Genomic DNA, 20,463 nt, shown 5'->3' on the forward strand with positions numbered 1-20,463 from the left:
TAGCACTGCAGCCAAGGTTACTGGTGAGACTGGGGAGGGTCCCTCCCTCTCTCCTGTTCTTTACCCCCTCTCCTGACCCCCCTTATCTATTCCCCCTCATAGAACCACAGAATTTCAGATTTAGAAGGAACTTCAGAGATCATCTAATCCAACCCATTCCTGACCACGAATTCATTCACCACCCCAGCAACTGCTGTTTAAAGGTGCATAGGAGGCAAATAAGAGGACAGAGCTCTGGCCCTGGAGTCAGGAAGACCTGAAGTCAAAGCCTGTCTCAGACACTCACTAGTTGTGTGACACTGGGCAAGTTACTTGACCTCTATTGGCCTTAATCCGCTGGAGAAGGACATGGCAAACCCCTCTAGTATCTTTGCCAAGAATTGCTAGTATTGGTCCATGGGGTCACGAAGAGTTGGGCATGACTAATAACTGATCAAGAACTTGTTAGTTATCATGGCATTCCATTACACCTTTGGATAACTTCGAATTTTAGGAAGAATTTGCTTTTATTGATCCCCAAAATCCACACATTCCTTTGTATTCTTCCTTTCCCTCATCCTTCATCTCTACACCTACCATCACACTCACAAAATCCCAAATTTCCAAGTGAGAAGGGACCACAAAGCCTTATCTGGTCCAACTCCTACAGGAATGAGGGACTTCTCTTGAGCATTTGTGACAAAGTGGTCGCCCAGTCTTTTTCTGATGAGCTCCAGTGAGGAAGAATCCACATTTACTGGCTGTGTGGCCCTGGGCAAGTTACTTAACTTGTCCCAGTCTCAGTTTTCTCCTCTGTAAAATGGGGATAATAATACTACATTCTCCTCCTCCTCCTCCTCCTCCTCCTCCTTCTCCTCTTCCTCCTCCAACCATTCCACTTTTAGGTGACTCTCATTGTCCAGTATCTCATCCTTGTATCTAGGTTAAACTGCCTTTCTGAAGCATGTACCCACTGCTCCTAGTTCTGTCCTTTGGGGTCCAGCAGGCCCATCTAATCCCTCTTGCGTATGATGACCATCATGTCTTCCCCAAGTTTTGTCCAGTACAAATACCCCCAGTTGCTTCAGTGGCTCCTAACATGATGTTCTCTCCAGGCCCTTCACCACACTCCTCACCCTTCTCTGGACAGGCTCCAGATTGTCATCATCCTTCCTAAAACCTGACAAGCCATGTCCAATCACAACTTCCATCCCCATGATTCCTCTCTTAGCCCCACCCCATTCTCCTTATCTTACTTCTCGTTTCCCAGCCTTCTCCTCCCTTCTGGTAGGTCAGAATTCAGAGGTGGGAGAGAGATGGGAGAGGTTTCAGAAAAAGGTCTAGAGCTATTGAGGGGAGGTCCCTGTATGCTTTTCCTTCTAAGACCCCTCCCTGTCTTTTCTCCTTCCTGAGTGGGGATTATTTTTCGGAGGGTGGGAGATGGGACCAGGGGTGAGCCTGTCCCTACATGTTCCATTTCCACCCTAGATGAACCCAGCACTCCTGCCATTGCCTCCCCTGCTCATCTGCAGGAAGATACAAAAGTCATCTTCAACTGTTCCACCCCCTACGTGTGTCCTGAGGGTGGCACCTCCCTCTCCTGGCACGGTCAGGATCCTGTCCACTCCAACACCAGCCAGCTCCAGGTACTGGCACCCACAGGTGTCTTCTACCAACAAAGCCTCAGCGTTGCCTTATCCTGGCATGACCACGGCCGGACGCTGACTTGCCAGTTCTCTGGTGCCGGGAAGCAGAGGCAGGAGCAGATCCACCTCCAGGTGCAGTGTGAGTGATGTCTGATGTCCAACCTGTCAGCCTCCAGGGTTTCAGTGTCCTGGAGCCCCTCTGACCTTAGGCTTTTGTTTACCTCCCCCCCCCCCCCATGTCTCCCTAGATACGTATCTCCGGGATTGCCATTTCCTTAAGTGAAAAGATCCTTTCACTTCTCAGACTAATGTAAACTAGTGACCCAGGTACAGCTAGGCCCTTCAAGGTTGATGTTTTACACCTTTCCTAGGGTGGGGCAGGTGGTGGAAGATAAAGAAGCAATCATGCCTAGCTTAAAAAACAGATTAAAAAAAAAAGCTTTTCCTATTGCTGCTGAATTTGAATTAAAAAATAAAACTTTAGTTAACTAAAAAATTAAATGAACTAAATTTAATGAACTATTAACTAACAAAAAGGAGATGAGTTCTATGGATAAAGGTAAAGTAAACCAAGTGGAGATCAGTAATTTAAACTTAATTATAAAGACAAATGAGCCAACAAGTAAATCAATCGCTTTTTTTTAAAATAGAAGGTGGAAAAGATCAGGTCTCTACCCTCAGGGGGCCACAATTTACTTGTGGAACTCTAGGTTTTCTGTCTCGGGAAGGTACAGGACCAGCCTTCCTGACATCCCTCCTAGGCATCTTGTCTATAATTTGGGAGCTGCCAGCTCAGGGGTGGGGGAAGTGGATTGTGGTGCCTGGATCACTACCTTATGTTTGAACAGCTTAGATAAAGAAAATGGATTAAAAGGGAATTGTACACAATTTTGTACAGTCATCTTTTTTGCTAGGAGACTTGAAAGACAGCTTTAAAAAACCAGCCTAGCATAACATTTACCAGAATTACTTATTATCACATGCAAATCAGTGATATACAATTTGAGGCAAGATTTAAAGAACGATATAACACCTAGGTACAGTTTGGTGCCTTTCTCACTCACCCTTAAGTGTTGCCAATCATTGCCTAATCTAACCTGCTTTCCTCCCTTGGAACCCACCCTCACTCTTTGCTATCTGAGCACACTGAGCTATCCACAGGATATCCACTAGGAGCTGTCCACAGTCCCTGAGGACCTTCCCCTGCTTACTATTCATCTGACTCCTTGTTTGCAGCTTTTTGAAGGCCTCTCTGCTCTTCTAGGTGCCCTCCTTTATCCCTTGCTGTTGCTTTTCCTCAAGGCTCAACAGAAATGGAAAAATGACACAGCAACAAAACAAACCAGTATAAACCCAAAACCCGTCTTTTGAAAATCCCACCAAGAGCCTTTTCCAATCAGAGAAGGGTTTTACAGTTAAAACACTATTTTATAATGTTTTAATTGATATGATCTCTTTCTTCCATAACCACAATTATTTTTTCCCCCTTCCAGAGAGTCATCCCATAGGATAAACAATATTTTTTTAGAGAGAGGAAAAAAAAAGTCAGCACAATGGTTCCATACATTGAGAGAGTCTGAAAACATGTGTAATGTGTAGGTCAGGATACTAGTAGAGTTGGGAGAAGGGCTCCAATAACCAATTACCTCTCCCTCCACCAATATTCCTACACCTGCTGGATTGTTGCAAGCAAGGACTTTGTGGTGCAGACCCAGGGCAGCATGGGTTAACTTTGCCCTCTGGAAGCCCACTATGGATCACTTGAGCAAGACGAGTATAATAATTGTTTTTTAGGACTCAGTAACCCAGAAGCTTAATAATTAGAAGGGAGGACTGAGGGGACCTAGAGTAAAAGCACAGTCAAAGTCTGAGTTAGCCTGGGGGAGCTTTTTGGAAGAAGTGAATTTGCACAAAGAAGAGGGTCATGGATTGGTGAGGAGGAGTAACAATAAGTCAGCTTCAGCTCTCAGTACCACAGGACCTTGCCATCTGATGGGTGTTGCTTCTTGGTCATTGTAATTCGAATGTAAATTTTAAAGATCTTCCCTGCCCCTAGGCTAAAGTGCACCAGAAGCCTGGGGAGGGAGGCTTGTTTTTCAGTAGATACTTTTTGATTGGCCAGTGGGTCAATAAGGTTGTTACATTCTCTGAGCCAGGAGAAGGCTATATAAGCCCTGATGTGTAGCTTTGTTTTGGGACTCACTTTGAGAAGTGTTCTGTGATTTGATCTGAATTCTGGGAAGCCGTTGTTGAGAGTCCCCCGGCTTTGAAAAACCCAGAATGTGGAAACCCAGATGTTGACTGGGTATGGATGTAATGGTTGGACAGTTTGGAAATCTGTCTACTTGATGTTTCTGGCTTGATAATTATGCCTGTATACTTTGAGGTTCAGGGTGCTGACCTTTTCTCCTGAACAAGGTAAACGATATATGTCTGACTGATTAAAGTAAGCTTGTTAACCCATTTTGAGTTGCTTTCCTTTAACAAAGCAGATCCAAGAACCTGTATGGGCAGCAAACCCTGAGGACGCGCTTGGGGTGCTTGCTGCTACAGTCATTCCCTTCTCTCCTTCTAGATGCCCCCAGAGGAGTGGAGGTCTCCCTAAGGCCCTCCAAGCAGAACATCCACCTGGGAGATTCCTTCACCCTCACCTGTCACATCAATGGCAGCTACCCTGAGCCCACCATCTTCAGGTGGTTTAAAGATGGCGTACTCCACAATGCCAATCAAAAAGAGCTCCAGGTGAGCCAGGCCACATGGCAGGATTACGGGAACTACTCCTGCGAGGGGGAGAATGCGGTGGGCACCGGGGTGGCTGCCGCCATCACTGTCCGCATCTTCGGTGAGTTCCTCCAACCAGTGCCTTTGATATTATGAAGTGTGGTCCCCTGGGGTTCTGGAAAATCCTTCTCTGCTGGGACCTGACAAGGGTAAGCCACCTTGGGCTGACCTGGGAAGTGGGTGGAGTTGATCCCCTCCTCTAGGCAGAAGTAAACATTCAGGGATCTCAGTCCCTTTCCATCACCTCAGCCTTGCTCATGAGCTAAGAACTGGTCCTTTGGCTAAGAGGTAGGGAGAACTCCAGCAAGGTGAGTCTGGAGTGTCAGCTGGTGCTGGTACCTGGTGAGGTGGGAGAGGCTCATGGGTGAGGCCAGACTATGTGGTGGGGTTAGAGTTAGATTTTAATTCATTTTAACAAACACTGATTCTTTGCCTGCTGAATGCAGAGCCTTGGGTTGTTGGGGAAAATGTAGTGGGTTTAGGATTAAGAAGAGAAGATTTGAACTCAGCTTACATCTGGGTTCAAATCTTGCTTTTGCCACTTACTGGGCAGATTCCTTGAAGGCAGGGACTGTTTCTTTTGCCTCTTAGGATTCCCAACACTTGGCAAGATAGTTGATAGAGTAATATGTAATTAGTAATAAGTAGTAATTGGGTCCACTAGATGATGCCATAGTGCTGGACCCAGAGTCAGGCACGTTTACCTCAGTTTCCTCATCTGTAAAATGAAATGGAGAAGGAAGTGGCAAACCACTCCAGTATCTCTGCCAAAAAATCCCCAAATGAGAGAGTTGGACACAACTGAAAAATGACCGAATAACAACAAAGTCGTTATCGAATCATGTTGAAATGAAAGCTCCTGGAGAATGTGCCCTGACACGCACTTGATTGAATTATAAGTTTGGGTTGATTCCCACCTGACTCTAGAAAACTGGGACAGTGGAATATCCTTGGAGGTCAGACCAAGAGGTTCAGCCCTGGTGGGTCTGTCACAGGTGCTAATTAAGGGTGGGGAAGCAGGGCTGGGGCTGGGGTCTGGTTGTGCCTGCCCTCAGCACCCCTGGGTTTAGGGGAGCTCTGCCCGGCCCCTTCCCTCCCTCACCCTGTGCCCGCCTGTCCCTCAGATCCACTGATCCAAGTGCACCCATTGGGTGCCATCCAGGAAGGGCAGGCGGTGACTCTCACCTGCACCCTGCCTGGGGGGGAGCAGCAGAACGTCTCCTACAGCTGGTTCAAGAACAACGTGTGGATCGAGGACTTGTCTTCCCAGACCCTGGTGTATGCGCGAGTCAAAAGTGCTGACTCTGGCTTCTACTTCTGCCAGGTGCAGAACTCTAAGGGCGCCAAGGCCTCCCTGCCTGTGAACCTAGTGGTCACTTGTGAGTTGTCCTCATGCTGGCAGGGGTGGGGCTGGGAGGGGTGGGGCGGGCCTTTTGGCCGATACGGGTGTGATGTGACCCGTTCCATCTAGAGGCAGCAGCAGCAGCAGCAGCAGGAGCAAAGCTCCATGATGTGGAGACAGTGGAGACAGCCCCGGGCTAGGCTTTCAGAAAATCAGGTCCCGCCCTGCCTCTTCCACAGAGTGACTGTGTGACCTTGGGACAGTCACTTCCTCTTCTGTTAAATGAGAGGGGTTCGCTCTCTGTAGGCTCTTTCTGCCTCCAGACTGATGACCACAGATCAATAGCTCGATTCCTGGGCCTCCTGCACTTTCCAAACAGTCTCTTCCTCTAGGACCACTCTTACCTCCCCATCCTGCACCATCATAGGGTCTCTTCCAATGGTGAAACTCTGTTATTCTGTGACTCTGTGGTGGTATAGCCTTGAGAAAGACACTTCTCTTCTCAGCCTCACTTTCCATCGGTGAAAAGGGGAGTTTAATTTCCTGCCTCACAGAGTTTCTGTGGGAAAACAAAGTGCTAGATGGAGAAATATGTAAATATAGAGGGTGTCCCAAAAGTCTTGGTGCAGCGTTAGGTTATTAAATCCCCCGCATTGTGTGTGTGTGTACCTTATCTCCAATATGATGTTCTTTTAAAAAGTCATCATAATCCTTCTTCATAAATGTAAGGGCGTCCTGGGGACCCGAGAGGAGGCAGCAGCCAAGGTTAGGGGTAGGGAAGCCAGTAACTCTCCTTGGAGAAATCCTGTAAAGCTTCCTGGAGAAGGTGTGATGGGACACTAGCTACCGTCCTTCCCCTCGGGCTGTGCCTTCCTCTGGGCCTCTGGACCAGGTCGGGGGTTCTCACTCAGCTCTGGTCTCTGACCTGTGCAGATCCACCAAGGGTCCCCGTGCTCACATCCTTCCTGGAAACCCAGAGAGGTCAGAGAGCCATCATCCACTGCTTAGTGGACAGTGAGCCCCAGGCCAACCTGACCCTTCGGCATGCTGGCCACCTGCTGGCCTCCTCGAATTCCCAGGACACCCCCAGTCAACGCTTCAGTATCTCTAGAGGCTACAACTCCCTGCGTTTGAGTATTCGAGGACTGGAGGCTGATGATGAAGGGGACTACCAGTGTGAGGCCGTCAGTGCCCTTGGGAAGGCCACCTCCAGCCACGACCTCAGGGCTAACAGTAAGGGTGACCCTGAGGCTGAGCTGGGATGGGGCAGTTGGGGAGGGCCTCAGGGATGCTGCAGGGGCATTCACTCCAACTGTCTTCCAAGAATGTCGAAGGCCTGCCCAGAGTAAACCCTATGGGGTAGAGACTGGGATTAAGCATTCAGGCCTGGCCCTGCTCTCAGGGAGCCTCTATCTGGAACTAAAAAAATGTTCCCTGAGAAAAAAAGGAAGGTTCACTTAAGTAAAAAAAAGACGGGGAGAGGAGAAATCCCTGAAGACTTCTCAGAGTAGGCAGTATGGAGTTAAGGTCAAGGTGGCTTGAAGCATATTCTGGCCTCAGAGGCAGGACGCTGGGGCTCTGTGGAGCTCATTGACATGGACCCTGACTCTTTCCCCTTCGTTCTCCGCAGCAGCCTGGGTTGGAATCGATCCAGCTGCCGAGGTGGTGGAGGGCCAGGAAGTGACGTTAAGCTGTGTGGCGGCCCAGGGTGACCAGCCATATGCCCTCTACACCTGGTACCGGAATGGAGAGTGGCTGAAGGAGGGACCCCTTAGCTCCCTCACCTTCCCCAAGGTGCTCAGCACCAACTCAGGCTCCTACCACTGCCGCGCCCAGGACAGCCAGGGCAGTAGCCGGACCTCGCCTCCTGCTGCCCTCACAGTTCTCTGTGAGTGTACCCCAAGACTCGGGGGATGGGGAAGGAATGCTGTGGTCCGGGGAATCCTCCTGGCCTCCCTACTTCCATCCATCCAAGGGCACACCCAGCAATTCCTTACTGAACACCTGCTGGGTGCCTGGGCTCGATGTCAGACACTGGTGGGGGCCTGGAGAGTGGGAGGGGGGCTAGGGAAGAATTCATCCCTGTCTCCCAGGAGGAGCTCACAGAGTGGTTTAATTCACTTCAATTCAGAAAGTACTGATTCAATGTCTATTATGTGTCAGGAACATTATATGCCGGTCTTGGGGAAAAAGAGACAAAAACCAGCCTCTGCTTTCAGGGAGCTCAGACCCTAATGGGGGAGAAGACATTTGAATAAGTATGGACAGACAGGACCTAGAGACAAGATAAATGGGCAATCCCAGAGGGAAGGAGCTAGCATGGGGCCTGGGAAGTGTTTCTCGCAGAAGGAGGGATGTGAATTGAGTTTAGAAGGAGACCAGGGATGGCAGGGGCAGAGGGGAGGTAGGTCAGCCTTCTGGTTCGAGGGACAGTCATGGAAAAGGTGAGGAGCTGGGAGGCGTCATGGGTAGCTGGATAACAGAGGATGTGTGTGTGTGTCTGTGTATGAGTGTGTGTATATCTGTGTATGTGTGTGTGAGTGTGTCTGTGTATGTGTGTCAATGTGTCTGTGTGTATGAGTGTCTGTGTGTGCGTGTGTCTGTGTGTATGTGAGTGTGTTTGTGTATGCATGCGTGTATGTGTGTGTATGAATGTGTGTCTGTGCATGTGGGTGTGTGTGTGAGTGTGTGTGTGTGAGTCTGACAGGACAATGGCCACCATCACCCACCCCTGGGACCTCACTTCTCCATCGCCTTTTCCCTGCTCATAGACCCCCCACGGAAGCCCGTGTTTACTGCCTTGGTCGACATGGAGGCTGGTCGGCTGGGTCTCCTCATGTGCAGAGTGGAGAGTGACCCGCCAGCTGATCTGAGGCTGCTCCGAGGGGACCAGCTCGTGGCCATCTCTCCGTGTGGGTGTGGAGGTGGGCAGAGCCATCCCCGGGTTCAGGCCACCTCTGGCCCCAATTCCCTTCGCGTGGAGATCCGTGATGTGGTTCTGGAAGATGAAGGAGAGTACACCTGTGAGGCCACCAGTGCGCTCGGCAATTCCACAGCCTCTGTGGCCTTTGAAGCTCAGGGTGAGTGTTTGGGAGGATGGCCTCAGGGAAGCTGGAGAGATGGGAGGGGGGACCAAGGGCAGGTATGGGAATGGTCTAGGGGGAAGGAGGGAGGGGCTTGGGGGGGGATGGTGCTAGTGGGGCCATGGCCATGGGGTCAGTACTTGGTGAATGGGAGAGTGTCCTGGTGGGTCCAAGTGACCCTTGAGTGAGGCCAAAAACAATAGGAAAAGGAGTGGTCCTAGGAAAAGAGGACCGTGTCTAGTTTTAGAATGTTCGGGGTGTTCCTTAGTCTTCCCCTCTGTAAAATGGGCTTTTGAGTTAGGTCATTATGGGCCAGTTGCTGAGGACCTTCCAGGCCTAACATTGCATGGCACAAGTTTCCAGTCTTGGTACTGATGAGCCACGGTATCTTACTGGGACTCACATGTGAACTGGGTGATGGGCTTCCTGCATGGAGGGAGAGGGATCGACAAAATCAGTGTTGTCCCTGAGCTCTCTTGGGTGCAGCTGTGCATGGAGGCCAGGGAGAGGTGATGTGGTTGTCAATCCGGTTTTTTGTGGCTGGGAGGACTGGACACAGTTAGATGTGGAGGCAGGAGGATGTTCCTTGTGACCTTAACCTCAGGCATCCCTGACTCCGTGACTCTGGTCTCCCTAGCCACCCGTCTGGTCATCTTTCCATCGACCACTGTGAAGGAAGGCGAAGAGGCCAATCTGACCTGTGTTGTGATCCAGGAATCAAACAACAGTTCTATGAATTTCACTTGGTACCGGGACGGGGCCCAGTGGGCCAGGGGATCACAAGAAACTGTGGACCTTCAGCCTGTGGCTAGGACAGACGCTGCCCTTTACTCCTGTCATGTCAGCACCCAAATAGGGGAGAGGCGCTCCCCCTCAGTGGCCCTGCATGTGCTGTGTGAGTGAAGGGCACAGTGGTAAACTAGGGGTGGATTAGAATCTGGATAAAGAAGGTAGGCTGGGCTGGGTAGGGTGAAGAGGGATAGAGTGACTGGGAAGATGAGACTTGGTCTGAGACTAGCTCTGTCATTGGAACTTAGGCTAGCTCTGGCATTGGGGCTGAGGCTAGCTCTGGCATTGGATGGGTTAACTCTGGCATTAGATGGGGTTAGCTCTGCCATTGGGGCTGAGGCTAACTGGCATTGGATGGGGCCAGACTCAGACTGAGTGTGGTTTAGGGCATGGTCAGGATATGAAGTGTGGTCAGAGGTGGTGTTTGGGGAAGGCTGTGTTTGGGAAGGGTTTTAGTTCAGAGGGGTATCCCTGGGATTAATAATCTATGTTTATGTTGTGATTTTAATTTTATTTTTATAGTGCAAAATATTCTTTTTCTCATTTAAGAGGTAAGGAAACAGGCTTAGAAAGGTTAAAGACTTGGCCTATGATCACACTGTAGAACAGTGTGAAGAAAAGCATTGGCTTTGGAATATGAAGACCTGAGTTTGAATCCAACCTTTGTCTACTGACTAGCCATATGACTGTGGGAAAATCACTTAACTTTTCTAGGCATCTACAAGACACCATAGTGCATACAGTATTGAGCCTGTAGTCAGGAAGACTCATCTTCCTAAGTTCAAATCTGGTCTCAGACACTTAATAGCTGCTTGACCCTGGGCAAGTCACTTAATCCTGTTTGCCTCAGCTTCCTCATCTGCCAAATGAGTTGGAGAAGGAAATGGCAAACCGCTCCAGTGTCTGCCAAGAAAATCCCAAATGAGGCCATGAAGAGTCAGACATGTTAATTTTCTAGATGTCAGTTTTCTTCCTCTCTAGAAGGAGGGGTTGGACGAGAAGACTTCTAGCTCTGATGTCCTGTAATTCTGACCTAGAATGTGAGGGGGAGTTAGTTGGGAAGTGCTTCAGGGTGTAGAGGGTTTGGCTGGGTCTAGGATGGGCTGTTCTGGACCATGGAGCTGGGGTTGGGGTGTTGCTAGCTTGCAGGTTGGAGCTTAGGCTGGGCTGTGTGGCTGAAGGTATGTTGTAGTATTACTACGCTGTAATGAGAGTGTGCCTAGGTGTGGGCTGGGGAGTCAGCTGAATCCTACCTTGCTTCCCCCTCCAGACCCTCCAGATTCCCCCCATCTCTCTGCCTTCCTGGACACCACTGGGGGCCAAGTGGCTGTGTTCCTCTGCACCGTTGACAGCAGTCCTCCTTCATCAATGGCCCTGTTCCATGGTGAGGAACTGGTGGCTTCCAGCCTTAGTTCCAGGGCTTTGGAGGGCAGGCAGCTCCGGGTAGAAGCTAGCCCTAACTCCCTGAGGATGGAAATCAAGGACTTGAGACTAGAAGACACTGGGAACTATCGATGCCAGGCCACCAATGCTCATGGCTCAGCCTCCACCACAATTTTCTTTCAAGTTCATGGTGAGTGTGTCTCTCCTCTCTTCACTGGTCCTTCCTTCTAACTGAGAGGTGAACTTGGACTCAGGGAAGATTTTTCTTTAGCAAATACGAGCTGCATGACCAGGGGTAAACCATCTGACACCTCTGAGCCTTAGTTTCCTTAACCAAAATGGGCTAGCAACACCTGTACTTCACAGAGTTTTTGGAAGAATTCAATAAAATAATGTATGTAAATTGTCCAGTCCTTAGCATAGTGGCCAGCACAGAATAGTCACTTAAATGTTCATCGATTGATTTTTTACTAGACATATGAGGGAGAGGAATGAGAGAAGTACATGGAAAGGGTGGCTTAGGGCGCAGTGTTGTTAGATGGGAGACCTAATATGTGAGAGACAGAGGGCCAGGATGACAGGGAGTTTGCTCATTATGTAGTTCAACCATCTATGGAAGATGATTATCACAAGGAGATAGATAGGACTGCTTCTACGGCACATTTGACAAGCATCCAAATCACTAACAAAAATCTTGAAAGCAATAGGACCAAAGATTATTCCTGGACATTGTAGACCTTCCTGGGTATCCCTGGAGCGCCCCGTTGTAAGTCTTTCAAGTTAATCCTGAACCACTAATGATTCCCAGCCATTCCCTGAGTTCCCATCAGGATTCTCATTTTTGTTTTGTACCTTGTCATGCTGCTGGTTGATGGAGCAGTTCTGGGGATTCATCAGAGGATTTATTGAGTTCTCATACTATTCTGGTAAACATGAGGAAGAAAGATGCACTTGTAAGCAGTGGCCCAGCCAGGGGAACTTTGAAGCTTAAGAAGGATCCACTAAAGCCCATTTATTTCCTCAGCTTTTAGCCCACAACTGGGCACATAAGTAGGTTTTCACCTTGTCCTCTAAGCAACAGTGCACTGGGATAGAACCCCGGCCAAGGTGGTGTCTGTCCAGGTTAGACTGTGAGTATATATGGAAATTACGACTTAAAAGGCAGCCACAGGGCAGCATTAGGACACGTTACCTCCAGTTTACATATGGGGAAACTGAGTGAGAGGCTAAGTGGTTTGTCTGGGGGCACAAGGATCTGAGCCAGTATTTGCTATCAGGTTCTTGACTCCAGGTTCTGTACATCACCAAGCTACCCCTTTTCACAGCCTGTGTAACCTTCATTTCCTGGAATCTCCAATTCCTCTGGTGCAAACAGGATTGTTGCACTCAAAGGTCTGAGGTGCCCTCCTGCTAGGTCTGAGATCTAATTGGGGAAGAAATATATTCTCCCCGGCAACAATAAAAAGCGCCACCAGGTGGTGCTAGACCACCATGTTAAAGCCTATTCAAGGCCAGGCCAACAAAGAACTCCGTTTTTCTGGCATGTAACTTGATTAAAATGAATTTGATTTTCAAGTAAGGCATTAGGACTAGAGATAAAGAAGAAAGTATTTTTAACATATGGGTCAAAAGGAGGCCCTCCATTCCTCTTTCTAGGTTAGTTATCATGGAATCCCAGATTAGGAGGGGCCAACAGGAGTTGTATGACCTGACCTGACCCCCCCCCCCCCCCCCCATGCCTGAGGCCTCTTCCAGATGTCTGGACACATGGTCACTCAGCTTCTAACTGGACAGCTCTGTGGCCTTGGGCCAGTCTCTTAATTTCTCTAGGCTTTAGTTTCCTTATCTAAAATGAAGCACCGGGCTCATCCATTCATTTAGCATAATTCTTTGCGCCATAATCATTCTCTCTCCCTCTCTCTCTCCTCTCCTCCCCTCTTTCCTCTCTCATTTCTCTTCTGTCTCTGTCTTTATCTGTCTTTCTGTCTCCTCTCTCTTGTTCTTTCTCTGATCTCTCAGTTCTCCCCATGTCCTCGATCTCTTTTCTGTCTCTCTCCTCACTCTGTCTTTATCTCCTCCCCTCCCCTCCCCTTCCCTCTCCTCCCCTCCCCTCCTCTCTTCTTTCCTTCTCTATTTTTCCTATTTAAATAAATCAACTAAAATATTTATGCAAAACACATGTAAAGTAATTTTCGTGGTTGGGAGAGTGAGGACATGAACAATGAGATGAGGGAAGGTAGGGGGTGGACCTCAAGCTGAGCTTTGAAGGCAGCAAGGAATTCTGGGAGGGGGAGGACAGAAGGGGCTTCATTCCAGGCTCGAGGGACATGGGATGTCATGTATAAAGAATGGCGAGTGTGTCGGAGTATCTGGGCTGTAGCGTTTAGGGCCTTTAAGCTTCTTCCAATTCAAAATCAGTGAACCTGCAAGTGTTCCAGGGAAGGGGAGCTCCCTGTCACCCTGAGGCAGACCATTTCACTCCCCCTGCCCCCCCCCCCCGTGTGTGTGTATGTGCATGTATGTGTATGCTGGCTGTGGTTGTATACGTGTGTGTGTGTGTGACCTTCCTCATACTCCACTGTAATCTACCCTCCTCGAGCTGCCTCTCACCAACAGCCCAAGGCGCCACCGCAGAGCTGCTCACAGGGTCCCCGAACAGCCTGCAGATCCAGCAGCTGCAAAGGGGCCTGAGAAAAGCCAGTCTGGGGATTGTCCCCTCCCATGTCCTTGTTTTACAGATAAAGAAACGGAGGCCCAGAAGGGAAGCCACTTGTGCAGTGTCTGCCCTGGCCTTCGGCCTGTCTCCTGATTCCCAGCCTCATGTTTTCCCTGTTTCTTCTCACGCCAGATTCCTCGAGCTGCGGCCACATTCTCCCCTATATCTGACTAAACTTCCATCTTTTCCTAAGGATGTGTAATCTTCAGCAAAGTCCCCGGCCTGTTGTGTGGCTTGGCTTTTCCTCTCTGTGGAATGGAGGGGTCAGGCAGTGCTCCTAAGTGAGGACTGTGCAGGCCCTGACCCTCTCCTCCTCCTCCCCCTCTCCAGCTGCCCGGGTTCAGGTGTCACCCTCTCTGGAGGTTCATGAAGGGGAGGCAGTGTCCTTGAGCTGCAAAGTGACAGGGGGGGCCCCTGATGGGACCACCTACCACTGGTACCGGGACAGTCGGCGCCTCCCCGAGCCCACCGTGTCCACGCTGCACTTTTCCTCCATCACTGCTGAGCAGGGTGGCGCCTACCACTGCCAGGCACAGGCCCCAACAGGTGCTGCCAGTCTCGCCTCCCCCGTCAGTCTTCACGTATCCTGTAAGTACTGCCCCTGTGGTTGGGGAAGTGGAGGGAAAGAAGGGGAGAGAGAAGAGCTGGCAAGGGAGGGTGTCTGGGAAAGGGGAAGGGTCGGGAAGGAGAAAGAGAGAGGGGGAGCACCAGGTGTTTTTTTAGAGTGTTCAGGGCAGTCAGGGGAGGGAATGGGGGCCCTGGGGGAGGGGGAGTAGGCAATGCTCCTAGGTCACAGGGAGGGGGTCCTCAGCAACTTATTCCCAGAGTTCCTGCAATAATGTCAGATAGCATGTCTCTCCCCCATCCCCAGGGCTCCTGCAGGCTCTTCCTGTGCTCAGAGCAGTAGGGGTACTTATCCCATCCTAAGGTGGGATGGAGAGTCCTGTCTCCCCCAGTGCCCAGAGTCAGGTATGTGAGGCAGGTGACCAGGCTGGGGATCTTCCCTCTGCTCCATAGCTGGCTGTGCCCATCCTCAGGAAGCCAGAGCCTGGGCCGAGAGACCAAGGGCTTAGGAGAAGAGTCCCTGGGGTGGATCCTCTTGACCCATCTTGGACATCTCTCTGCCCTCCCCACACAGACCCCCCACGACAGCCGACCCTCACCGCCTTGCTAGAGTTGGAGGCTGGGAGGCTGGGCCTCATCCTGTGCCAAGTGGACAGTGATCCCCAGGCCCACTTGAGGCTGTTGAAGGGCAGCCAGCCCCTGGCCTCCTCTGAGAGCAGAGTTGGAGATGACTCTTCCCGGGTTACTCGGGCCTTCAATGTCCTCCGTGTGGAGATCCCAAACGTGCTGCTGGAGGATGAAGGAGAGTACACCTGCGAGGCCAGGAATGTCCTGGGGAATGCTACAGCTTCTGTGGCCTTCAGTGCTGAAAGTGAGTGAGCGTGTGTGTGAGTGTGAGTGTGTGTATGTGTGTGTGAGTGTGTGTATGTGTGTTTATGCATGTGTGTATGTGTGTGAGGGTGTGTGTGCGTGTGTGGTGGGGCGGGGAGGAGGCAGGCATTTCAGACATGGGATGATTTGAAAGTGAAGTGAGCAGAACCAGGGGAAGACTGTACAGGAAAACAGCAGGACCGTACAGTGACCCCCCGTGAAAGCCTTCCCGGCTCTGATCAATGCAATGGTCTATGACAACCCCCAAGATAGAAAGTGCCACTCACCTCCAGAGGGAAGCGGTGACCTTTATGTGGGGCTGGAGCAGACTTTCCCCACATTCTTTCCTCATTTGCAATGTGGCTAATATGGAAATGGGTTCCGCACAACCTCCCAGTATAGCTGATAGCGCCTTCTCAGTGGGAGGGAGAGGGTTGGGAGCTCACAGAAAACGACAGTGTTAAAGCTGCCCATTGGCCCAGGGGGCCAGCTGGGTCAGAGGTCAGCCCTCCATCCCACTGTCTCTTTTGTACAAGATGGATAGCTGTTGATAATAAATAACGTTCCTGCTCCCAGAAGGAGAAGGAAGGGTGTGTCTCGTGGCCTCTAGCCTGACCCCTGCTTCACTTTCCCTCCCCACAGCCGTGGTGGTCCAGGTGTGGCCCTCGCTGACTGTTCGGGAGGGCCAGGCCGTGAACTTGACTTGTGTGGTCTCAGCTGCCGACACTACCCAGCTCAACTACACGTGGTACCAGAATGGGCAGTGGGTGGCTGGAGGCCCCGGCTCCTCCTCCCTCTTCCTCCCCAGTGTTTCTGCTGCTGATGCCGCCTCTTACCGCTGTGCTGTGGACACGCGAGGGGGCCCACGCCTCTCCTCCCCCAAGAGCCTCACTGTTCTCTGTGAGTCCCAGGGGGCTGGCTTACGAGATTATGGCCTCACTCTTGGGGCAGGGAAGGGGACAGGATCTGAGAATGGGGTCTGAACGATTCTCCTCTTCATTTTAGCAGTTGGGGTAATGATGTGAATATCTGTGAGTCTTCTCAAAGCCCCTGCTGGGCTCCCTTCTCATTTCATCTTCCCATCTCAGAATCTATGATTCTTTAGTCATCTTGGCAAAGCAGGGATCCAAGATGAATAATTCCCATTTCACAGATGACAAAGGCAAGGCCTGGAGAGGTTGTGGGATTTGATCAAGGGCACATCAAATTAAGGGCTCTGGATAGATTCCCAGTCTGGTGTGGAAGAGGGGCAGAGACGTAGCTAGAGGTCCTGACACTTGGGGCTGGGGTACAGAGGGCAGGTCAACCCCAGGAATAGCCACACGGGGGAGAAGGGGATAGTCTGCTTTCCAGAGACTGGAGGGAGATGGGCAGACCTGGGAGAAGAGGCAAGACCCTGGAGGGGCTCAGGGCTGGGGGGCACTAGCTCCCTGCAGCACTGGTAGAAGTGACAATGAGGTGAAGGGCTGATGGTCACTTTCTCTGTGGTCAGCACTCCAGGACAAAGCCCCCGTTGCCATATGCTAGTTATGACCCTGAGGAAGGGAAGAAGACAGAGGAAGCTTAGGAAAAGCCTCTCACGGGAGCATAGCCCTGGATCTGAAAGGGACCTCAGAGGTCACCGAGTTCAACTCCTCCATTTTATGGAGGGGTAAACTGAGGCTCAGGGAGGTAAGGGGTTCAGAGCTAGAAAAGCCCTTAGGAGCTGTTGAGTCCAAATTTCTTAATTTTGTAGATAAGGAAACTGAGGCCTGACCACATTGGGGGTTCCTGACTCCCAGTGGGATTCTCAGACTCGTGCAGCCTGATCCCATTATCCCTCATCCCCCACTTCAGTCTACACCTTTCCCTCTCTTCAGCTCTCCCCATCACCTCCTCCAAGAAGGCCTTCCTGTTTGACGTTGCCCCTGCTCTGATTTCCTTCCCTTAGATCCACCCCGAGCACTGCGTCTGACATCTCTGCTCGAGAGTGGGGCAGGACAACCAGCTGTGCTGTTGTGCACTGTGGACAGTCAGCCTCCGGGCACACTGACCTTGAGCTGGGCTGGTCAACTCCTGGCCTCCTCTTCCGCTGGGCAAGCCAGACTGGGGGCATCCTCTACCCCTAATGCCCTTCGCCTGGAGCTCCAGGAGCAGAAGGATCTCGGCAGTGGCCTCTACACCTGTTCTGCCAAGAACTCTCTGGGCCAGGCCAACACTTCCTTGCAGCTGCACCTAGAGGGTGAGAACGGGACAGGGGTGATGGCAAAGCTGCAAAGCATGATGGGAGGAATGCCCCCACCAGCCCACCCTCTCTCTTGGCCTCTGTCCCCATTCCTGTGTCCCCTGCTGAATCCTCCTCCAGACTGGGGGTCGGCCCCTCAAGGGGACCTGTCCACAGAGATGGGCAAAGGGCCTGTTCTCCCAACCATCTGGCTTCACTCTCCTGGCCATCTAGAGGCCTATTCTCCATAAGGATCGAAGGATTTAAATCTAGAAGAGTCATTAGAGATTATTGAGTTCAGCCTTCTCATTTACAGATGGGGAAACTGAGGCCCAGAGGGAGTGAGGTGACCCAGGTTAGCAGGGTTGGGTTAAAGTTAGAACTGGGTCCTTTGGCTTTAGACCAAGGGCTCTTTCCATTGTGTCATTAGTGCTCTGATCTGTGGTGAAACACCCCCTTAGTGTCCCTCAGATCACACCAGGTGGGCATATGCCTCTGCTGAGGGTGTCTAGGGCTTCCTGCCAGTGGGCTAAGCCTGTGCAAGCCCTGGTCAGCTGCCTGCTTTTGGTATGCTAGGCACTGGCCATAAAAGACAGAAGGAAATAATTGCAGGGAAGAAACCATGTGCGAATAGAAGCATATACAAAAACAGAGGACGCACCAGGGGATTTTTTGGGGGGAGGAGGAAGGCATTAGTGAGCGGGAGGGGGAGATGGTAAGGGAGCCTGGGCTCTGGGACTCCAGGCACAAAGGCAGCCCCACCCTCAGCTCTGTGTCCTTGCCCTACAGTCACCAGAGTGTCCATAACCCCATCTAGCGAGGTGCCTGAGGGCACACCTGTCATCCTGACATGTGAGGACCCCGCTGCCCAGGCCCCCACCGTCTACACCTGGTATCACAATGGCCGCTGGCTCCAGGAGGGGCCCGCTCACGTCCTCCAGCTCCCTGGCAGGGCCCGAGATGCCGGCGCCTACTCCTGCACTGCCCGAGATGCCCGGGGCATCCGAAGTTCCCAGCCTGCCTCTCTGCAACGCCTGTGTAAGGGGGGGGGGAGCCCAGTGAAAGGCAGCACTTCTGTGGTCCCCCAGCTTAGAGACCTAAAGCAGGAAGGGACCTCAGAGGTCGTTCCTTCCAACACCCTCATTTTTGAGGAAACTGAGGCTCAGAGATAGAAAGTGAAGGACTGGAACCCAGATCCTCTTCCTCCAAAGCTAGACTTCTTTCTGATGTACCAGGCTATCTGGATGGTAATGCCTGCACCCACTAGGCTTCCTGTGGGAGGTGTCATTCTGGGGATGATGCCCTGTATTCTGTCTATGAGCTGCCTATCTGCCTCAAAATATGACTGCTATATTTTATATTGTATATGTTATTAGTGCCAGGAAGATCTGAGTTCAAATCTAGCCCCAGACTCTTACTAGCTGTGTGACCTTGGACAAGTCACTTAACTTCTGTTTGTTTCAGTTACCTCACCTATAAAATGGGCACCTATGAGATAATAATTCTAAAGTGCTCAGCGCAGTGCCTGGCTCGTAGTGAAGGTGATATAAATGCTATCTATCATTATTTCAGTCGATCCCATCAACACGCCTGTGAGAGAAGCACTACAGGTGCTATGATGTCCATTTTATAGAGGGAGAGAAAACCTCCATGGCTTGTTCAGGATCACTCAGCTACAAATGACACTGAGTGACCCCTGTACTCTTTGAGGTCAGGAGGCAGGCCTTGTCCTGAGAAACTTTCTAGTCCAATGAGGGAGGACCAGGCCTTACCCTCAGGAAGTCCATGATCTGATGGTCTAGCCTGATGGGGAGGGCCCCGATCCCTGGCCCCGGGGAGTCCTCAGACTGATGGAGGGATCTGATCCCTGGCCCTGGGGGAAACTGATCCCTGGCCTCAGAGAGTCCTCAGTCTGATGGCAGGGCCTGATCCCTGGCCTCAGGGAATCCACAGTCTGATGGGGGACCCACAGTCCTTACTCCTGAGAGTTCCCAGTGTGGTGAAGGTGATACCCAGTTCCTGCCTTGAGGGAACATCCAAATTGATGAGTAAAAGAAGTCGAATGAATCAAATTTCAGGTCAATTCAGTTCAATCTGACTTGATTCAGTTCCACAAGTATGAATCCTTCCAAAGCCAGGAAGAACGCCCACTCTACACCCTGGCCTAGTACCTACCCACAGTAACTTGGGCATTGGTCTATAAATACCCCCATGGAAGACAGCAGAAGCATCCTGGGAGAACTTAGACCCTTAAAGTACAGGAGGCAGCAGACCTGGGAGGCTTAGGGGTGAGGCGGGCTGAGTTGTGGTCTGACTTTGCACCCACAAGCCCTTCCCTTGTGCCCAGATGCCCCGAGGGATGTGTTCCTCGCCTCTTTCCTGGATACCCGGGCTGGTCGAGTGACTGTGTTGCAGTGCACCGTGGACAGTGAGCCTCCAGCAGAGCTGACCCTGTCCCAGGAGGGCAAGCTGGTGGCTTCTGGCCAGAGTCCCTTCGGGTCACTGGTGGGGAGAAGCCGTGTCCACACCACCCATAATACCCTCCGAGTGGAGCTGTGGGATGTCCGCATGGAGGATGAGGGAGACTACGTCTGCTCTGCCCAGAATGCTTTTGGCTCTGTCACTACCACTGGGCAGTTGTGGGGAGAAGGTAAGGAAGGGGAAGGGCTTGGATGGAGGTCTAGGAAATGGGGATGGAGGGCTCAGTCAGTCTTCTTGCTGGTTTTGGGCACCTCAAGTGGACTGGGTCAAGGTACAGGGATAGGTGGAGTCATAGAATTCCTGGTATCCTCAGTCTTATGGGGTGACAAAGTCCCTGAAACTTCTGTCTTGCAGAATGTTCTATGGGGAGGGGGGAGAGACAACATACCATGTCTTTTTTTTTTCTTTTTGGAGGGCAATTAGTGTTAAGTGACTTGCCCAAAGTCACACGGCTAGTGTGTCAAGTGTCTGAGGCCGGATTTGAACTCAGGTCCTCCTGACTCCAGGGCCAGTGCTCTATTCACTGTCACCTAGCTGCCCCATAAATCTTTTTTTTTTTCTTTATGGAGGGCAATTGGGGGGGAGAAAGAGAGAGAGAGAGGGAGAGAGAGAAAGAGAGAGAGAGA

The 20,463-nt window shown here is 51.2% G+C and overlaps 1 protein-coding gene across 3 annotated transcripts in view; it reads left to right on the forward strand.

Moving 5' to 3' along the window:
* SIGLEC1 (sialic acid binding Ig like lectin 1) overlaps positions 1–20,463 on the forward strand; it is a 52,098-nt gene that overhangs the window by 16,318 nt on the left and 15,317 nt on the right. For all 3 annotated transcript variants that reach the window (XM_069066150.1, XM_069066167.1, XM_069066158.1), the window contains 14 exons: positions 1,468–1,764; positions 4,201–4,467; positions 5,531–5,785; positions 6,682–6,981; positions 7,379–7,636; positions 8,520–8,828; positions 9,469–9,726; positions 10,891–11,193; positions 14,050–14,307; positions 14,858–15,154; positions 15,796–16,053; positions 17,084–17,374; positions 18,146–18,394; positions 19,704–20,006. In XM_069066150.1, the coding sequence (XP_068922251.1) occupies positions 1,468–1,764; positions 4,201–4,467; positions 5,531–5,785; positions 6,682–6,981; positions 7,379–7,636; positions 8,520–8,828; positions 9,469–9,726; positions 10,891–11,193; positions 14,050–14,307; positions 14,858–15,154; positions 15,796–16,053; positions 17,084–17,374; positions 18,146–18,394; positions 19,704–20,006 (3,903 nt within the window). The remainder of the gene's footprint in view (positions 1–1,467; positions 1,765–4,200; positions 4,468–5,530; positions 5,786–6,681; positions 6,982–7,378; positions 7,637–8,519; positions 8,829–9,468; positions 9,727–10,890; positions 11,194–14,049; positions 14,308–14,857; positions 15,155–15,795; positions 16,054–17,083; positions 17,375–18,145; positions 18,395–19,703; positions 20,007–20,463) is intronic.

This window comes from Petaurus breviceps, unplaced genomic scaffold (assembly GCF_028583685.1).
Source record: "Petaurus breviceps papuanus isolate PSGF00001 unplaced genomic scaffold, PetGlider_PUasm1.0 139, whole genome shotgun sequence".
Lineage (NCBI taxonomy): Eukaryota > Metazoa > Chordata > Mammalia > Diprotodontia > Petauridae > Petaurus > Petaurus breviceps.